The 15,232-nt window shown below is 44.0% G+C and overlaps 1 protein-coding gene across 4 annotated transcripts in view; it reads right to left on the bottom strand.

Annotated features, from left to right (window-relative positions):
• Window positions 1-15,232, bottom strand: part of unc13bb (unc-13 homolog Bb (C. elegans)) — a 117,383-nt gene that overhangs the window by 12,765 nt on the left and 89,386 nt on the right. For all 4 annotated transcript variants that reach the window (XM_071350471.1, XM_071350470.1, XM_071350468.1 and 1 more), the window contains 16 exons: window positions 14,813-14,887; window positions 14,466-14,685; window positions 13,702-13,929; window positions 13,362-13,503; window positions 12,804-12,973; window positions 10,470-10,585; window positions 10,169-10,332; window positions 9,168-9,318; window positions 8,973-9,041; window positions 8,787-8,876; window positions 8,448-8,585; window positions 7,348-7,478; window positions 7,181-7,266; window positions 3,510-3,636; window positions 3,320-3,416; window positions 3,089-3,232 (listed from right to left, as the gene is read on the bottom strand). In XM_071350471.1, the coding sequence (XP_071206572.1) occupies window positions 3,089-3,232; window positions 3,320-3,416; window positions 3,510-3,636; window positions 7,181-7,266; window positions 7,348-7,478; window positions 8,448-8,585; window positions 8,787-8,876; window positions 8,973-9,041; window positions 9,168-9,318; window positions 10,169-10,332; window positions 10,470-10,585; window positions 12,804-12,973; window positions 13,362-13,503; window positions 13,702-13,929; window positions 14,466-14,685; window positions 14,813-14,887 (2,148 nt within the window). The remainder of the gene's footprint in view (window positions 1-3,088; window positions 3,233-3,319; window positions 3,417-3,509; window positions 3,637-7,180; window positions 7,267-7,347; window positions 7,479-8,447; window positions 8,586-8,786; window positions 8,877-8,972; window positions 9,042-9,167; window positions 9,319-10,168; window positions 10,333-10,469; window positions 10,586-12,803; window positions 12,974-13,361; window positions 13,504-13,701; window positions 13,930-14,465; window positions 14,686-14,812; window positions 14,888-15,232) is intronic.

A 15,232-nucleotide genomic window follows, 5' to 3' on the forward strand; every position in this document is an offset into this window, starting at 1 on the left:
GGCAGTTAAGAAACAAGTGTTATTTTCTTCTCAGGAAGGCCAAGTCTGAATATTTTATGTCTGTTACCACTGATAACCTGAATGACCCTAGAAAGTTTTGGAATGCTATTAAGTCTATGTCTGGTAACAGTAATGTTAATGAATTACCGTCATGTGTTTTGAAGGACTCTGTTGCTATATATGACAAAACTGAAATGATGAATTGTTTCAATGAGCACTTTGTATCATCTGGTAGGCTGTTTGATTCAGTATCCTCTTTCTCTGTACATCCCTGTGTGGATGAACCAGTGTCCTCTGTCTCTGTACAACTCTGTGTGGATGAACCAGTGTCCTCGGTCTCTGTACAACCCTGTGTGGATGAACCAGTGTCCTCGGTCTCTGTACAACCCTGTGTGGATGAACCAGTGTCCTCTGTCTCTGTACAACTCTGTGTGGATGAACCAGTGTCCTCGGTCTCTGTACAACCCTGTGTGGATGAACCAGTGTCCTCTGTCTCTGTACAACTCTGTGTGGATGAACCAGTGTCCTCGGTCTCTGTACAACCCTGTGTGGATGAACCAGTGTCCTCTGTCTCTGTACAACTCTGTGTGGATGAACCAGTGTCCTCGGTCTCTGTACAACCCTGTGTGGATGAACCAGTGTCCTCTGTCTCTGTACAACCCTGTGTGGATGAACCAGTGTCCTCTGTCTCTGTACAACTCTGTGTGGATGAACCAGTGTCCTCGGTCTCTGTACAACCCTGTGTGGATGAACCAGTGTCCTCTGTCTCTGTACAACTCTGTGTGGATGAACCAGTGTCCTCGGTCTCTGTACAACCCTGTGTGGATGAACCAGTGTCCTCTGTCTCTGTACAACTCTGTGTGGATGAACCAGTGTCCTCTGTCTCTGTACAACCCTGTGTGGATGAACCAGTGTCCTCTGTCTCTGTACAACTCTGTGTGGATGAACCAGTGAGAGCTGGTCAAACTTTTAGCTTTTTTCCATTCTCAGTGGAGGAGGTGCATAAAGCCCTGAAATCCTTAGATCAAAGAAAGCCTGCAGGTCCTGATCTTTTGGATCCCTGCTTTTTAAATCTGGCAGCTGATTTCATAGCTGAACCACTTACATATCTGTTCAATCTAACCCTGGAATGTAATGAAATTCCAAAGATCTGGAAATCAGCATTTTTAAAAGGGGGAGATCCAACTCTTTTAAATAATTATAGGCCAATCTCAAAGCTGTCACCCCTGGTGAAAAAACTTGAAACTCTTGTAAGTGAACAGCTAAGAGTTTTTATTTACTAACTCTATTTTATCAATGTACCAATCGGGCTTCAGGAAGAAGCATAGCACAATTACAGCAGCCATAAAGGTTTTAAATGATATCACTGAAGCCCTTGACAAAAAACAGCACTGTGTCTCACTTTTTATTGATCTCTCTTTGGCTTTTGATAAAGTTGATCATGCTATACTAAGGCAGAGATTGTTGAGTGTAGGTCTTTCGGAGCATGCAGTTGCATGGTTTGCTAACCATCTGTCTGATAGAACTCAGTTCACTCAATTTGAATGGGCTTATGTCTGTTAAAATTGTCTGTCCTTAATGGTGTGCCCCAAGGCTCTGTACTTGGTCCTCTCTTATTCACTATTTATATAAATGATTTAGACAAAAATGTCCAAAATGCACACAACTTCATTTTTATGCTGACGATACTGTTATTTACTGTTGTGCCTCATCTCTTACAAAAGCTTTCCAGAACTTACAAACTGCTTTTTATACTGTTCAACATATCTTGTGTCAATTAAAGCTTATCCTCAATACTGACAAAACTAAACTAATGGTGTTTTCTAAAGCAAGAAATAGACCCCTGAACCTTTCACCTATTACTACCCGTCAGGGCAAGGAGATTGAGGTTGTAACCTCATATAAATATCTTGGAATTCTAATTGATGACGGCCTCTTTTAAATTGCATAATCAACAATTTACAAAAACATTTAAGCTGAAATTGGGATTTTATTTGAGGAATAAGGCCTAAGGCTTTCTTTTGAAGCCAGAAGGAGGCTAGTATCAGCTACATTTATGCCTTTACTAGACTACGGGGATATTTTATATATGAATATGCTTCCGCTCAGTGTTTGAGATCAATTGACACTCTTTACCATGGCACTTTGAGATTTATTTTAAACTGCAAAACCCTTACGCACCACTGCACTTTGTATACACTTTGTATTTTATTTACAAAGACATTTTGGGTTTACTACCTTTTTATTTGGGCATTTTTATTGTTCAGAAATGTGGTGGGTACTCTCTTCATTCGCTGGACTTTATCCTGCTAACTGTTCCAAATGTCTGAACTGAATTTGGTAAAAGGGCTTTTATGTACTCTGCGCCATCGTCTTGGAACGCCTTACAAAATACTTTTAAACTGGAAGAACTTGTCCCGATTGGTGTTTTTAAATCACTGATGAAGGATTTTGAGGCTGATTCCCTGACCTGTCAATGTTTTTAATTTGCTGTTTATGATTTTGTTATACTCTTGTGAATTCAATGGTTTTTACTAGATTACTTGTAGTTTTTCATGTTGTCTGTCTGTAATTTTTGTAATGACTTGGTGCTGCCTATCTTGGCCAGAATGCTCTTGAAAAAGAGATTTAAAATCTCAATGAGCCCTTCTTGGTTAAATAAAGGTTACATAAATAAATAAATAAAATTAGAGTTGAAAATGCGGTGGAAGCCCATTTAACCTGTAATTTTTTATTTTGGTACATGGAAATGTAACCACACGTTATTTTTATGTGCACTACGTCACCACGCACAGCCTTTATCCGCAACAAGTCCATTTAATGGAAACACATCTCTGGTGGGAAAATGTGCATATATTTTTTTAATGACGATTTTTGTATATTCACATTAAAATAAGTTGCCAATTGGATGGAAACCTAGCTATTGTTTGAAAAACATTTCAAGCCAAAAGTAGAAATCAAGCATGACTCAGGGAGAGGTTCCCTAAAATGAATCTCACAGATGGTGGAGATATGAGAGAGCAATCTATCCCAACAGGCATTTGTCTACAGGTCAGACAGGTAGCTAGGACAAGGAGGGTAAGGTTACCTTGGCGAATCGTCGGCTGTAGTGGGCCATGACCTTTGGGTCAGGACAGTCCAGTTTCTTGATGATCTCAAAGCTCTGGTTGAGCTGGGTGAAGACGTCCACCACCGAGCAAGAGAAGAGAGCATGCTCAGATGTCTGCTGGAACTGGTGGGAGAAGGAGACGGAGACAATTGTAACTATATAGTTTATAGTGAAGACCTGACAAAGAGAGGTTATTTTCCCGTTACTCACTCCATCTTTCTTGTCTCTCTCCAGAGCTCCATGCATGAACTCCATGGAAACGCTTTCATTCTCATCCAACCACTGCAGCACAAACTGTAAGAACCACCTGCACATGGGAAAGATTGGCATAAGGGGTAAAATAGAGAGAACCTATTTTTATACACATTTCTTAAGTTTAGACAAGTCAGGGTTAACTCACGATGGGTAGTCGGGTACAACCCCTTTGAAGTTTGGCAGGTCCTTCACATACTCATTGTACAGCCACTTGACCTTGAAGTGCAGGTTCATGTAGTCGGCACTCTTACACAACCGGTGCTTTTCATGCTCTGTGGAGACAAACACACCAGAGAGTGAGTGCGTGTCTCTCTGAGGGTGTGTTTCTTTTTGTGCGTGTGTGTGTGTAATTGTGTACAAGTGTGCATAAATATGCACCTATGTATGAGTGTCTGAGTCATAATATTACTGTAAGAGTAGTATGGATATTTAGGGCACAGAACAGGTAGGATTCAGTAAGCTTGGAGGTAGAGGAGTGAAGAGCAGCCAGCCATCCCCAGCGGGCTGTACAGCCACAGCCAGGTGACATGAGGGCTCTCCTCTCTCAACTGGGCTTTGAAGTGGGTTTACTGCAGGCTGAGTGTGTGGTGGGCGGCTCCAGTCCCCTTGTGCCACTGGGCACGGTGATTAACACACACACACACAACCATTCAACTCTCCTGTGAGAGACATCTATCATTGGGAGAGTGTGAAAAGGAGTTTCATGAGGACAGAGGAAAGTTAGAGAGATGTACAATCCACCTCCGGGGAGAGGAGGTAATAGATAGGGTCCTGGGAGACATGAGCAGCTTTCACACCCAGCACATATACTCCCTGCGTCTGTCGCCCTCTCGCTCTGCATCTCACATCCCCAGAACTCCTCCATCCTCCCCTGGAATACCCCTCTCTCTCGCCATCCCACATCATCCCTCTCTCCATACTCAGCTTCAGTGTAGCTTGCTCCCCATTCCTCTCCCTCCCTAGTAATCCCACTCAGCCCTCCGCCTTGCACATCATTCTCTATCCTCAGAAATGAAATCAGAGACGGAATAAGTAAAACATCGTCGGAATAAGTAAAACATCGTCAGAAACTGTCCGACCACAGAGAAACAGCCTTCCCTATAGGGTTACCTTTGCATCTCTGTTGGGAATGACAGTTTTCACTGGAAACACAGATCTAAAAATGTTTATATGTTGGGGGTTCTGGGAGGAGAACAAGACAAGAGGAGTGATGGGGTGGAGTTGATGCTCTTACCAGCATAAAATGTCTGCCCACGAAGGTGGAATTCAGATGGGGCTAGAACACAGAGAAATGAGCACGGACCGAAGGAACGAAATGAAAGACAAGAACAAGGCAACACAATAGAAAGAAATAGATCAAGATAGAAGTGGAGAGGAGGATGGAATGGAGACGAGCCATAAACAACTGATGAATGCAAATGGCTTGCCATCGTAAATTCTGTCAACTTTTGGCCAGATTCACACAGTAGTGCTCTGGTAGAAATAAAATGATATTCAACACTAAAATACATTTTATAAACTGGGTGGTTCCAGCCCTGATAGCTGATCGGCTGACAGCCGTAGTATATCAGACCGTACACCAGGGGTATGACAACACGTTTTTTTTTACTGCTCTAATTAAGTTGGTCACCAGTTTATAATAGCAATAAGGCACCTAGGGGGTTTGTTGTATATGGCCAATATACCACAGCTAAGGGCTGTGTCCAGAACAGTACCTAAGAACAGCCCTTAGCTGTGGTATATTGGCCATATAGCATACCACACCCCCTCGGACGATATTGCTGAAATATCTAACGGCTAACAGAATACTGGCACATCTTGTAGAATAGCATAAGAAGAGGGTCTCTTATCATTTACAGTACAGTATGCAGTCTTACCCTGAAGCCACTGGTAATGATCAACGTTATCCATTACTGAAAGAAAGACATGGTAGAAGACACACACAATGCTGAGACAGAGACGGAGCCACAGACAGGGGGTGGAGAAGACAGACTGGGGAGATTTCCTTTTCCTTCTACTGTTACTTAGTACACTCCACAGGTACAGTTGAAGTCGGAAGTTTACATACACCTTAGCCAAATACATTTAAACTCAGTTTTTCACAATTCCTGACATTTAATCCTAGTAAAAATGCTCTGTCTTAGATCAGTTAGGATCACCACTTTATTTTAAGAATGTGAAATGTCAGAATAATAGTAGAGAGAATGAATTAGTTCAGCTTTTATGTCTTTCATCACATTCCCAGTGGGTCAGACGTTTACATACACTCAATTAGTATTTAGTAGCATTGCCTTTAAATTGTTTAACTTGGGTCAAACACTTCGGGTAGCCTTCCACAAGCTTCCCACAATAAGTTGGGTGAATTTTGGCCCATTCCTCCTGACAGAAATGGTGTAACTGAGTCAGGTTTGTATGCCTCCTTGCTCGCACACGCTTTTTCAGTTCTGCCCACAAATTATCTATAGGATTGAGGTCAGGGCTTTGTGATGGCCACTCCAATACCTTGACTTTGTTGTCCTTAAGCCATTCTGCCACAACTTTGGAAGTATGTTTGTGGTCATTGTCCATTTGGAAGATACATTTGTGACCAAGCTTTAACTTCCTGACTGATGTCTTGAGATGTTGCTTCAATATATCCTCATCATTTTCCTTCCTCGTGATGCCATCTATTTTGTGAAGTGCACCAGTCCCAGCTGCAGCAAAGCACCCCCACAACATGATGCTGCCACCCCCGTGCTTCACGGTTGGGATGGTGTTCTTCGGCTTGCAAGCCTCCCCCTGCCAAACAGTTCCATTTTTGTTTCATCAGACCAGAGGACATTTCTCCAAAAAGTGCGAGCTTTGTCCCCATGTGCAGTTGCAAACCGTAGTCTGGATTTTTATGGCGGTTTTGGAGCAGTGACTTCTTCCTTGCTGAGCGGCCTGTCGATAAAGGACTCGTTTTACTGTGGATATAGATACTTTTGTACCTGTTTCCGCCAGCATCTTCACAAGGTCCTTTGCTGTTGTTCTGGGATTGATTTTCACTTTTCGCACCAAAGTACATTCATCTCTAGGAGACAGAACGCGTCTCCTTCCTGAGCAGTATGATGGCTGCGTAGTCCCATGGTGTTCATACTTGCGTACTATTGTTTGTACAGATGAATGTGGTACCTTCCGCTTTTGGAAATTGCTCCCAAGGATGAACCAGACTTGTGGAGGTATACCATTTTTTTCTGATGTCTTGGCTGATTTCTTTTGATTTTCCCATGATGTCAAGCAAAGAGGCACAGAGTTTGAAGGTAGGCCTTGAAATACATCTACAGGTACACCTCCAATTGACCCAACTGATGTCAATTAGCCTATCAGAAGCTTCTAAAGTCATAACATAATTTTCTGGAATTTTCCAAGCTGTTTAAAGGCACAGTCAACTTAGTGTATATAAACTTCTGACCCACTGGAATTGTGATACAGTGAATTATAAGTGAAATAATCTGTCTGTAAACAATTGTTGGAAAAATTACTTGTGTCATGCACAAAGTAGATGTCCTAACCGACTTGCCAAAACTATAGTTTGTTAACAAGAATGAGGAGTGGTTGAAAAACAAGTTACTGACTCCAACCTAAGTGTATGTAAACTTCCGACTTCAACTGTATACTCTGGGGCTCATTCTTTCGCCATATAGCCACGATGCACACAAACACACTCAGACAAAAGGCCAGGTGGGCCATTAAGACTGGGAATATGGTATTAGTGGTTGAGGAGCTTGACCCCAAATTGACGCAGATTGGACACGTGTCTGCTCGGCTCCTGATCGGTCATCCGTGGTGACTCACCCTCCATGGCATACTTCATGTCCTGGGAGAACAGCGCCCACATGACCTCAGCACACACCTTCCCCACATTCAGCTCCTGAGGGAATCTGGAGGAGAGATGGTAGAGAGTATCATTACATACTGGAAATTTTACAGGAGTACATAAATTAGTGTGTGTGGATACTAACTGGTTGAGCACGGGTGTGTAGGAGTTCCTGTCCTCCTCTATGATGGAGACTATAAGGGTGATCAGTTTGGGCCAGAAGTCCAGGTTCTTGATGCTGGGGCCCTGCTCCTCCAGGGGAAGATCCTCTTTATGCTGGACCAGAACAAAACCACACTCCCAGTCAGACAAAACACTGAATGTAACACTGCTGGATTAAAGTGATATCCCTTGACATATTCATATGAAAAGGGTGTTGAATCAAAAACACATTTTGACCAACGGGCAAAATGACATGTTAATTGTATAGATACTCCTTTAAGAAAACCAATGATCCAAACCTTATGTCTCTATCATAATCCGTTCAAACGTAAATGGCGTTTTTACCCTTGTAGGATGGTTAAAATTAGGGTGACAAAATGAATGGAGACCACAGGAAAAAAAGTGGTCATAAATCAGGAAAACAGCATCACGTCAGCTAGGGGGGATACTGTGCAAGATTTAAGATTAACTGACACTGTTGAACTCGCCATCTTTCTTCTCGAATCCGGAGGACATAAAACAATAGAGGTAAGATAAATACTGATTTTGAGACATGACATAGTATTTTAATATACGCTGTTCATATTCATGCGAAGTTCCTGTTCTTTTCCCAAAAGACTTCACAAAAACAAGCGGATTTCTGTGAAATGTACTACAAGCTTTTTATTTATTTTCAAAGCCTTTTGCATTTAATTCAGCTCAATGTCATGCTAATTTTGATATTTGCGACACTCAGTAACAACTTGGAAGACAAAAAGTAAATTCCTCAAAAGTGTCGGCGATAAAGCTGCACCACTCTCAACTGAGCTTGGTGCTTATTATGGGACGTATTAGGTTATGACATCTGACTTTCTGATATCATGTTAATGGTATGGTAGAGAAAGACCCCACTGAATGATTCAGAACATGAAAAATTATACTTGCCTTGGTAAAATGTATTTTCTAACATAATGAAGTGAAATGTCATCACCAAAGTGCATTTTCAACCACTCTGGGTAGAATATGAATAACCTGCATTAATTCTGTTAGTGTAAATGTGTGTAAATGGCAGTGAGTAGAACTGAGATCGACTGTGTGACTCACTGTGTCCAGCAGCTGGTACTGGCGGCTGTACAGCTCCTGGCAGTTGTTGAAGATGTAGTCGTAGGTGGAGTTGAGGCAGGCCTTAACACAGTCCCTCACCACCTGACTGGCTCTAGGGGGACTCTGCAGTTCCTGGACCTGAACATCAGAGGGAGATGATGAGCGTTAGAGAGAGAGAACTCTTTACACAGCACAATAAAGAGTGATATTATGTCGTGATGATTTACTGTCATAGCACCAGTACTCATTGAGAGTAAGAAAGACTAAACACATCAAAGGCAGGAGTAGAGAAAAGGTTTCTTCACAGAGAAGCTTTGTAGCCTAGCCCTTGGCCTATACCTTCATCCTGAAGAAGGTGATGCTGGTCAGTAGGTCCACAGTGGACTTCAGGTCCTGGAGACGATCCTTACTACTGGCAGGGAAGTTGTTCTGAGGGAGAATAATTGGGGACCATTCCATGAGAAAAACAGAGATAAAAGGGGAAGGTGCATATTTAGAGGTCAATGTTAAAACTTCTCAACTTACCCTATATGTGGAGAGGTCAATGCGCAAGGAGTTGTGGAGTTGATCCAAGAGCTTGACAAAGCGCTCTTTCTGTTGGAGGGAAGAGAGAATTAAGGTGAAAATCATCCAGAGAAAAACAACCTGTGGTATATGACAATTACAAGGTAGATGATGTTATTAGGGTTGGGAGAGAAATGGGTATGGGGCCATACGAACCCCGAAGTTGGAGGCGGCGAAGCGGTCAGAGGCGGAGACGTTGGTGGAGGCGGTGGTGTGGGCGTAGAAGGCATTGATGTTGGCCAGCAGGGTGCTCATCACCGCCGGAACGCCAGGACACATGTACTTAGAGGACAGGCAGGCGAAGTGCCTAAACACACCAGGAGAGGGCACTGTCAGGGAGGGCTCAGAGACAGCAGCGCAATGTTGGTTGATTCTACTATTTTCAAGTTGCATTATGTCTCTTGTTCACATACCATAATTATCGCAATGTAATGTTCAGGTCGAAATTCTAAGAACATGTTTATGTAATTATACCCAATTTATAGCACACAGACATCTTTCATTATGGGGCAAAATAATATACAGTAGCAGTGGATTTCAGGGACGTAATAGGATTTACAACACACTGCACAAGAGCAGGCCTATGTTTAGCTAGCTAGCACTCTCTCTGGGGTCAGGTTTTCACCCAATGATCCCTCACTACGTGGAACGGCTGTCTCATTTCTCTCATCAGGCCCCTGCCCCATTCCGTCTGAGGGATGGCCACCCGAGTGTGCTTTGTGTAAATGATGGAGCCGGTTAACAGGCATCTGTACGGAAAATGGCACCTCATGGAGACAGAGCCATTCTCAGACCATTTATAATTGACTTTCCTTCATTTGGGGCCACCAGGAAATGACAACAGCACCAAATGGCTATTTCATATTAGAGAAAAGGGGGAGGAGAGGGGGAGAAGGACAGAGAGTGAGACAGAGAGAGCACAAGAGAGAGATAAGATAAATAACAGATAAGAGACGAGAGAGTGAGAGAACAAGAGGGAGAAGAAAGAGAACGAGAGAAGAGGGAACAAGAGAACAGAACGAGAGAAAGAGAAGAAACAGAACGAGAGAACAAGAGAAAGAGAGAGCAAACAAAAGAGGGAACAAGAGAGCGAACAAGAGAAAGATTGAACAGAGCGAGAGAAAGTTAGAGTATGTCGTCAGGCTCCTCTGACTCACGTCATTGCCTGGTAGATTGACTCGATCCCGTATCGCATGGCAAACTCGTCCACTATCTCCTGGGCCACCTCGTCAAAGTACACCTTCCAGGCATCATCTCCTTTGGCATCTGGGATCCTCACCACCCCCTGGCCCAGAACGTCCGTTGAGTGGTGGAAGAGGTTCTGGAAGGCAGACAGCCACAATGTCCGTGTGATACAGAGACCCACAAGTAGCTGTATTTCAGAGCTGGTTTAGGACTAGTTTCACTGATGGTGTCTGCAGTAATCTTACGAACAGAGAGATGTACTGAGTGGTGTACCTCGTGTAGACAGGTGTACTGGACGTGATAGGGAGCCACTTTCTCCTCTCCCTTGATCTCCACACTTATGTGGAGACGGATAGCGCCGGACACGGCTGACTTGTCGGTCCTCTTCTCTGTAACAATAGACACACACACACAAGTCAGTGAGTCAATTACTATAATCTAGATCTGTCACACTAACCAGGTCTGCTAATCAAATGGCAATTACAGACTATTACTATCAATGGGTCTACAGTGGCGCCGCTACAAGGCCATTCAGTGGGTGCTATACTACTAGCATTACTACAGTTTGTACTGAGAACAAGGGCTCAGGGTTGTATGGATTTGTCCTTGTTCTTCCGGCTGAGGACACTTCAGCTGGTCTTATTCTGGAAGTGGCGTGTTCGGCAGCTCACCCCCGGCTATTTCCCCTGACAGCCACATCAGGTCAATTCGTACGTGTCGTCTAAGCGGTCGCGATACGACTGGAGTGTGCTACATATTAATCAAGGAGGAGATCTCCCCTAAGAGGATGAAGGAGGTGAAAGAGAGAGAGTGGCTTTGCTTATGATTTCACATCTCTTTTAGTATTGTATCGAACACAGTCAATGAGTAACATCAGCTAAATGTATATTTCACAGTGTAAGGAAAGTGTACAGACGTTTCCCCTTGTCATAGGGCTAACACACTGCGCAACCACTTTAACATTCAAGAAGTGCTGTTCCTTTGAAGGCCTTTTCAGTATCATGGTGGAGTCGTTTTCAAAAAGTCATGATTAAACAGGCAAAGAAAGAGGCCTGCAGCTTCAGAATGGCACAGTTAATCACATACCCATGCACGCAAACAAACACACCACATCAGTAACTCATGGTGTGTCTCATCTGCAGGGATAGGAAGTCCATGACAGACAGTGAGGCATCCCTAAAAAGGTTGACTATCATTAAGAGGAGGAAGAAAAAGGAAAGCCAAGGGCGATAAAACAATTCACTTTTGGAAAGTGTTTAAAGCTAGAAGAACATTGAAGCGCTTGTTTAACACCCCACCCTCCTGAGTCCCTAACCAGCCCATTTCAAAAGGGACAGTGTAAAAGATAGAAAACAGAGAAAGAAAGAAGCCATGTGGACAAAGGAAGACATAAAGGGGCAGTAGAGGAAGCACAAGTGAGAGTTAGCCCAGGGGAAAGCAAAGACCATGGTGGTGACAGCCAATGTTTTCATCCAGGGCAAGTAGGAGCCTTAGGGCCACTACTCGCCTGTGCAATTGGGCAAGAAAAATGGTATTGCTGGCCAAGGGAGACGTGGGTAATGAGGTACAAGCACAACACAGACTGGACTACAGAAGAGGGCTAAGATGTAGAACAGAGCTGGTGACATATGAGATGCAGATAGACTAGGGTGCTAACTAACCCACTGTGTTACAGTAAGAGGTCTTGGGTGTTGCGGGAGACAGCACAAGGATTTCACTGCACATTTTATGCCTGCTGTAAACTGTGTATGTAACAAATACATTTTGATTCAATGTTTTTTTTCTTAGACTTTCTACCCATCATTAACTAACCCTGGGACAGACAGTCCATTAAGACAAAGCACTGTGTAGCAACTAACAATCTGTTAGTTGAAAGGGTTGATTTCAGCCCTCCTATAGAGTAAAATAATGATAGAGTATAATTCAAAAAGGAAAAGGAGGGGATTGGCGGATGCAATGAGGAAGCTAACAGAATATGCCTTTGGCATAACTTAGAAGAGTAGATGTATGAGTGACAGGGATTTGAGCAGTACATATCTGGAAAACGGAGGATTCCAGGATAAAAGAAGCATGAACAAAACATACAACCTTCACCCTTTTGATCATCTGAAACAGTTTGATTCTCACACCAACCCCTTCAGATCAGAAGGGAATATTCCCTCAAAGCGGCGGCTGAATAAAAGCACTTCTACGTTGAGACCCGCGTACACACACTAAAAATAGATACTCTTGGACACAATGAGGGAGCACAGGGGCATCTGAGGACTGAGAGGCTGTGAAAGGGAGAGGGCCCTGTACACTGGACACTTTCCAATGGCTCAGAGTTGGCCTGGTATGGACAGTTTCATAGCTTCACTCCAGAGAACACATGAACATTAGATTAACATAGAATCAACAACTCCAAAACAGGCCCTGTGTGAACCCACTACTATTTCTCAGGGCTGCGATGCAGTGGAATGTCCCCCTTTGACACGGTCATTCTTACCATTCTGATCCCTTTGACTTATCTGTACATTCAACTTAACATAATAACGATGGGTCTCGAACACAGGCAGCCACCTTCGTCTCACATAGTCGACATTATACTGCAGGATAGCGAGGACGTACCCAGGTTATACCAGACGTCCATCTCTCCACTGAGCGTGCGGACCTCGATGATGCTCTGACCCAGGAAGTCGTCGGACTCTCTCTTCAGACGCTGCTTCACCCGGGACTTGATGTCATCGTCCTCGTCCCACACACGCACCTTGATGCGGTCCGACGAATTATGACACTCGCTGGGGGAAAAAAATGAGTAAGGTAGTGTCAATGTGAAGATTTCATACCAAGAACAGATATCCATGGTAATTACATTGCGTGGATGCTAATATTGCAGCTCATTCTAAGGTAGAATAACTAGGTGTGGCCTGATGTAATATAAGGGGAAGAGTTAATTACACGTGTGTGCACCACTACCCTGAATAAATGAGTGTCTCCCATTGTCAAACGGCTCCGGATGGCATGTGATATTTTGGAAGTGGGTTAAACATGACCACATACTTCCTTTGGGTGAGGAAACCTAGACTGCCTGAGGCTTGAAGTCTTGGCCTGCTTACACATTAGAGGAACACGCGCTCTCGCAGGATAATACTACTGACTACATGTGCAGGGCCAAGTCAGACTCACAAGTGGAACTTCTCCTCCCAGACAGGGTTGAGGTTGCCGTAGATGGTTTTGGTCCTCTTCTTGGTCTTGCCCACCTGGACCGTGACATAGGGGTCGCTGGAACCCGTCTTGTCTTTGGCCTGCAGTCCCTGGGCACACAGCACTGCAGACAGACATATGAACAGTGAGACAGGGAAACATCATACCACAGGTGGACAGAGAGAATGACACAGAGTCATTCGAAATCAATAAAGAGACATGGACAAAGTCAGATGGGGAGAGAAGACTAGTTAAAATACAATAGAACAGTTCATAGAACGTGACCACTGGTGCAATACCATTACTCCCTGTGTCGGTGTACCTGTGATGGTGATCTTGGCCGACCACTTGGAGGTTCCGTCCAGTACACTCTGTTTGATGGTCTTCATCTGCTGAGCGTGGATCGCCTTGCTGACGACAAAGACATCCCGGATCACGTCAAAGATTTCCGGCTTGTTCCTCTCCCTGATCTTCATGCGGTCCTTCATGGCCATGATGATGTTCTGGGTACGATCCTCAGCCCCATGCTTGGAGCTCTTCTCCGCAGCACCTAGAACATCAGAAACCACCCAATTACAGTACATGGAATAGGAGTCTCTTTTTGGCACCATAATGTGAAGGTTGTGATGTAAATATTTGAATATATCTACCCAGTTGTTAAAAGCTATTTATTTGACCATCCGAGTCATCAGAATGACTGAAAGCAGTTGGATGTAAAATTATGTCTTTAGTGCAACATCAATCATAACCAACGGAGCACACCATATAATTCCACTGTACTTTACATATCACTGACAGCTGTATTCTGGGATGGTGAGGAGGTAGGAGTAATTCAACAGGAAAGTTCGAGCCACCAACTCGGTAGACAAAGTCTGGAAATGTGTCAACCCAGCCAATCAGAGAACTGATAAAACACAAATCTATTGCAAAATACATATCCATGTCTCATACACTGTCAATCGTGTGACTGGCTTTTGAACTGGCTTTTGAATGCATCAGATAGCTCAATTTAGCAATACGGCTGTGCTGTCGCAAAAGGATCCTAAACATACTTCCTCTGTCTAGCTTCAGCTGTGCAGTACTTACGCTGCAGGCAGTCAGCATTCAGCAGTTCCTGGCACTTCTCGTGACACTTAACCCCGCACTCGGAGCACCTCATGCCCTGGCGGGCGATGCCCCACAGCAGCCCCTCGCACTCGTAGCAGTAGGTGGGCGTGGTTGCCGTCCACACCTCAAAGTTATGGGGCGTGGTGCAGGAGATGGGGTAGATCAGAGCCTGTAGAGTCTTCTTATAAACGTGGTTCTTCTACAGAGGGGGAGGAGAGAGGATACTGAGATATTACTTTTTCCTATGATATTGGTCCTCTCTGGTGAGTTTTGAACAGAGTCTTGATTACTTCAGTAGAGTAATATGCATCCCATGATGTACTCACCAGCTCCTCATCTTTGACGGAGGAGCGCGCGGCCATGGAAGAGGTGATTCCAGCCTTTCTGGCCTGGACCAGTGACTGTGGACGACAGGGGAAAATCTTGTTAGTTGCCATGTTAACATAACTAAACCCAAACAGTGATCACAAAGATTGGTGGAGTATTGTAAGTGTTCTGTGAACCTTTACCCAGTGAGTGTACTACCCAAGTGAGTAGTACAAGGCCCAGAGTTTTAACACCAGACCGGGTGAAGGAAGGAACTAATGTAAGGATTGTTACAACACAGGTCATGTAAGGTGACAATATGGGAGGAACTAAACCATCACTGACCAGTCAAGACACAGGTTTGTGTGTGTGTTACCAATGGAGGATTCAGTTAAAACCCCGGTAGTGATGGTCTGTACATGGCTGAGCATGTAAGGGTG

This window comes from Salvelinus alpinus, chromosome 18, assembly GCF_045679555.1.
Source record: "Salvelinus alpinus chromosome 18, SLU_Salpinus.1, whole genome shotgun sequence".
NCBI classification, from domain to species: domain Eukaryota; kingdom Metazoa; phylum Chordata; class Actinopteri; order Salmoniformes; family Salmonidae; genus Salvelinus; species Salvelinus alpinus.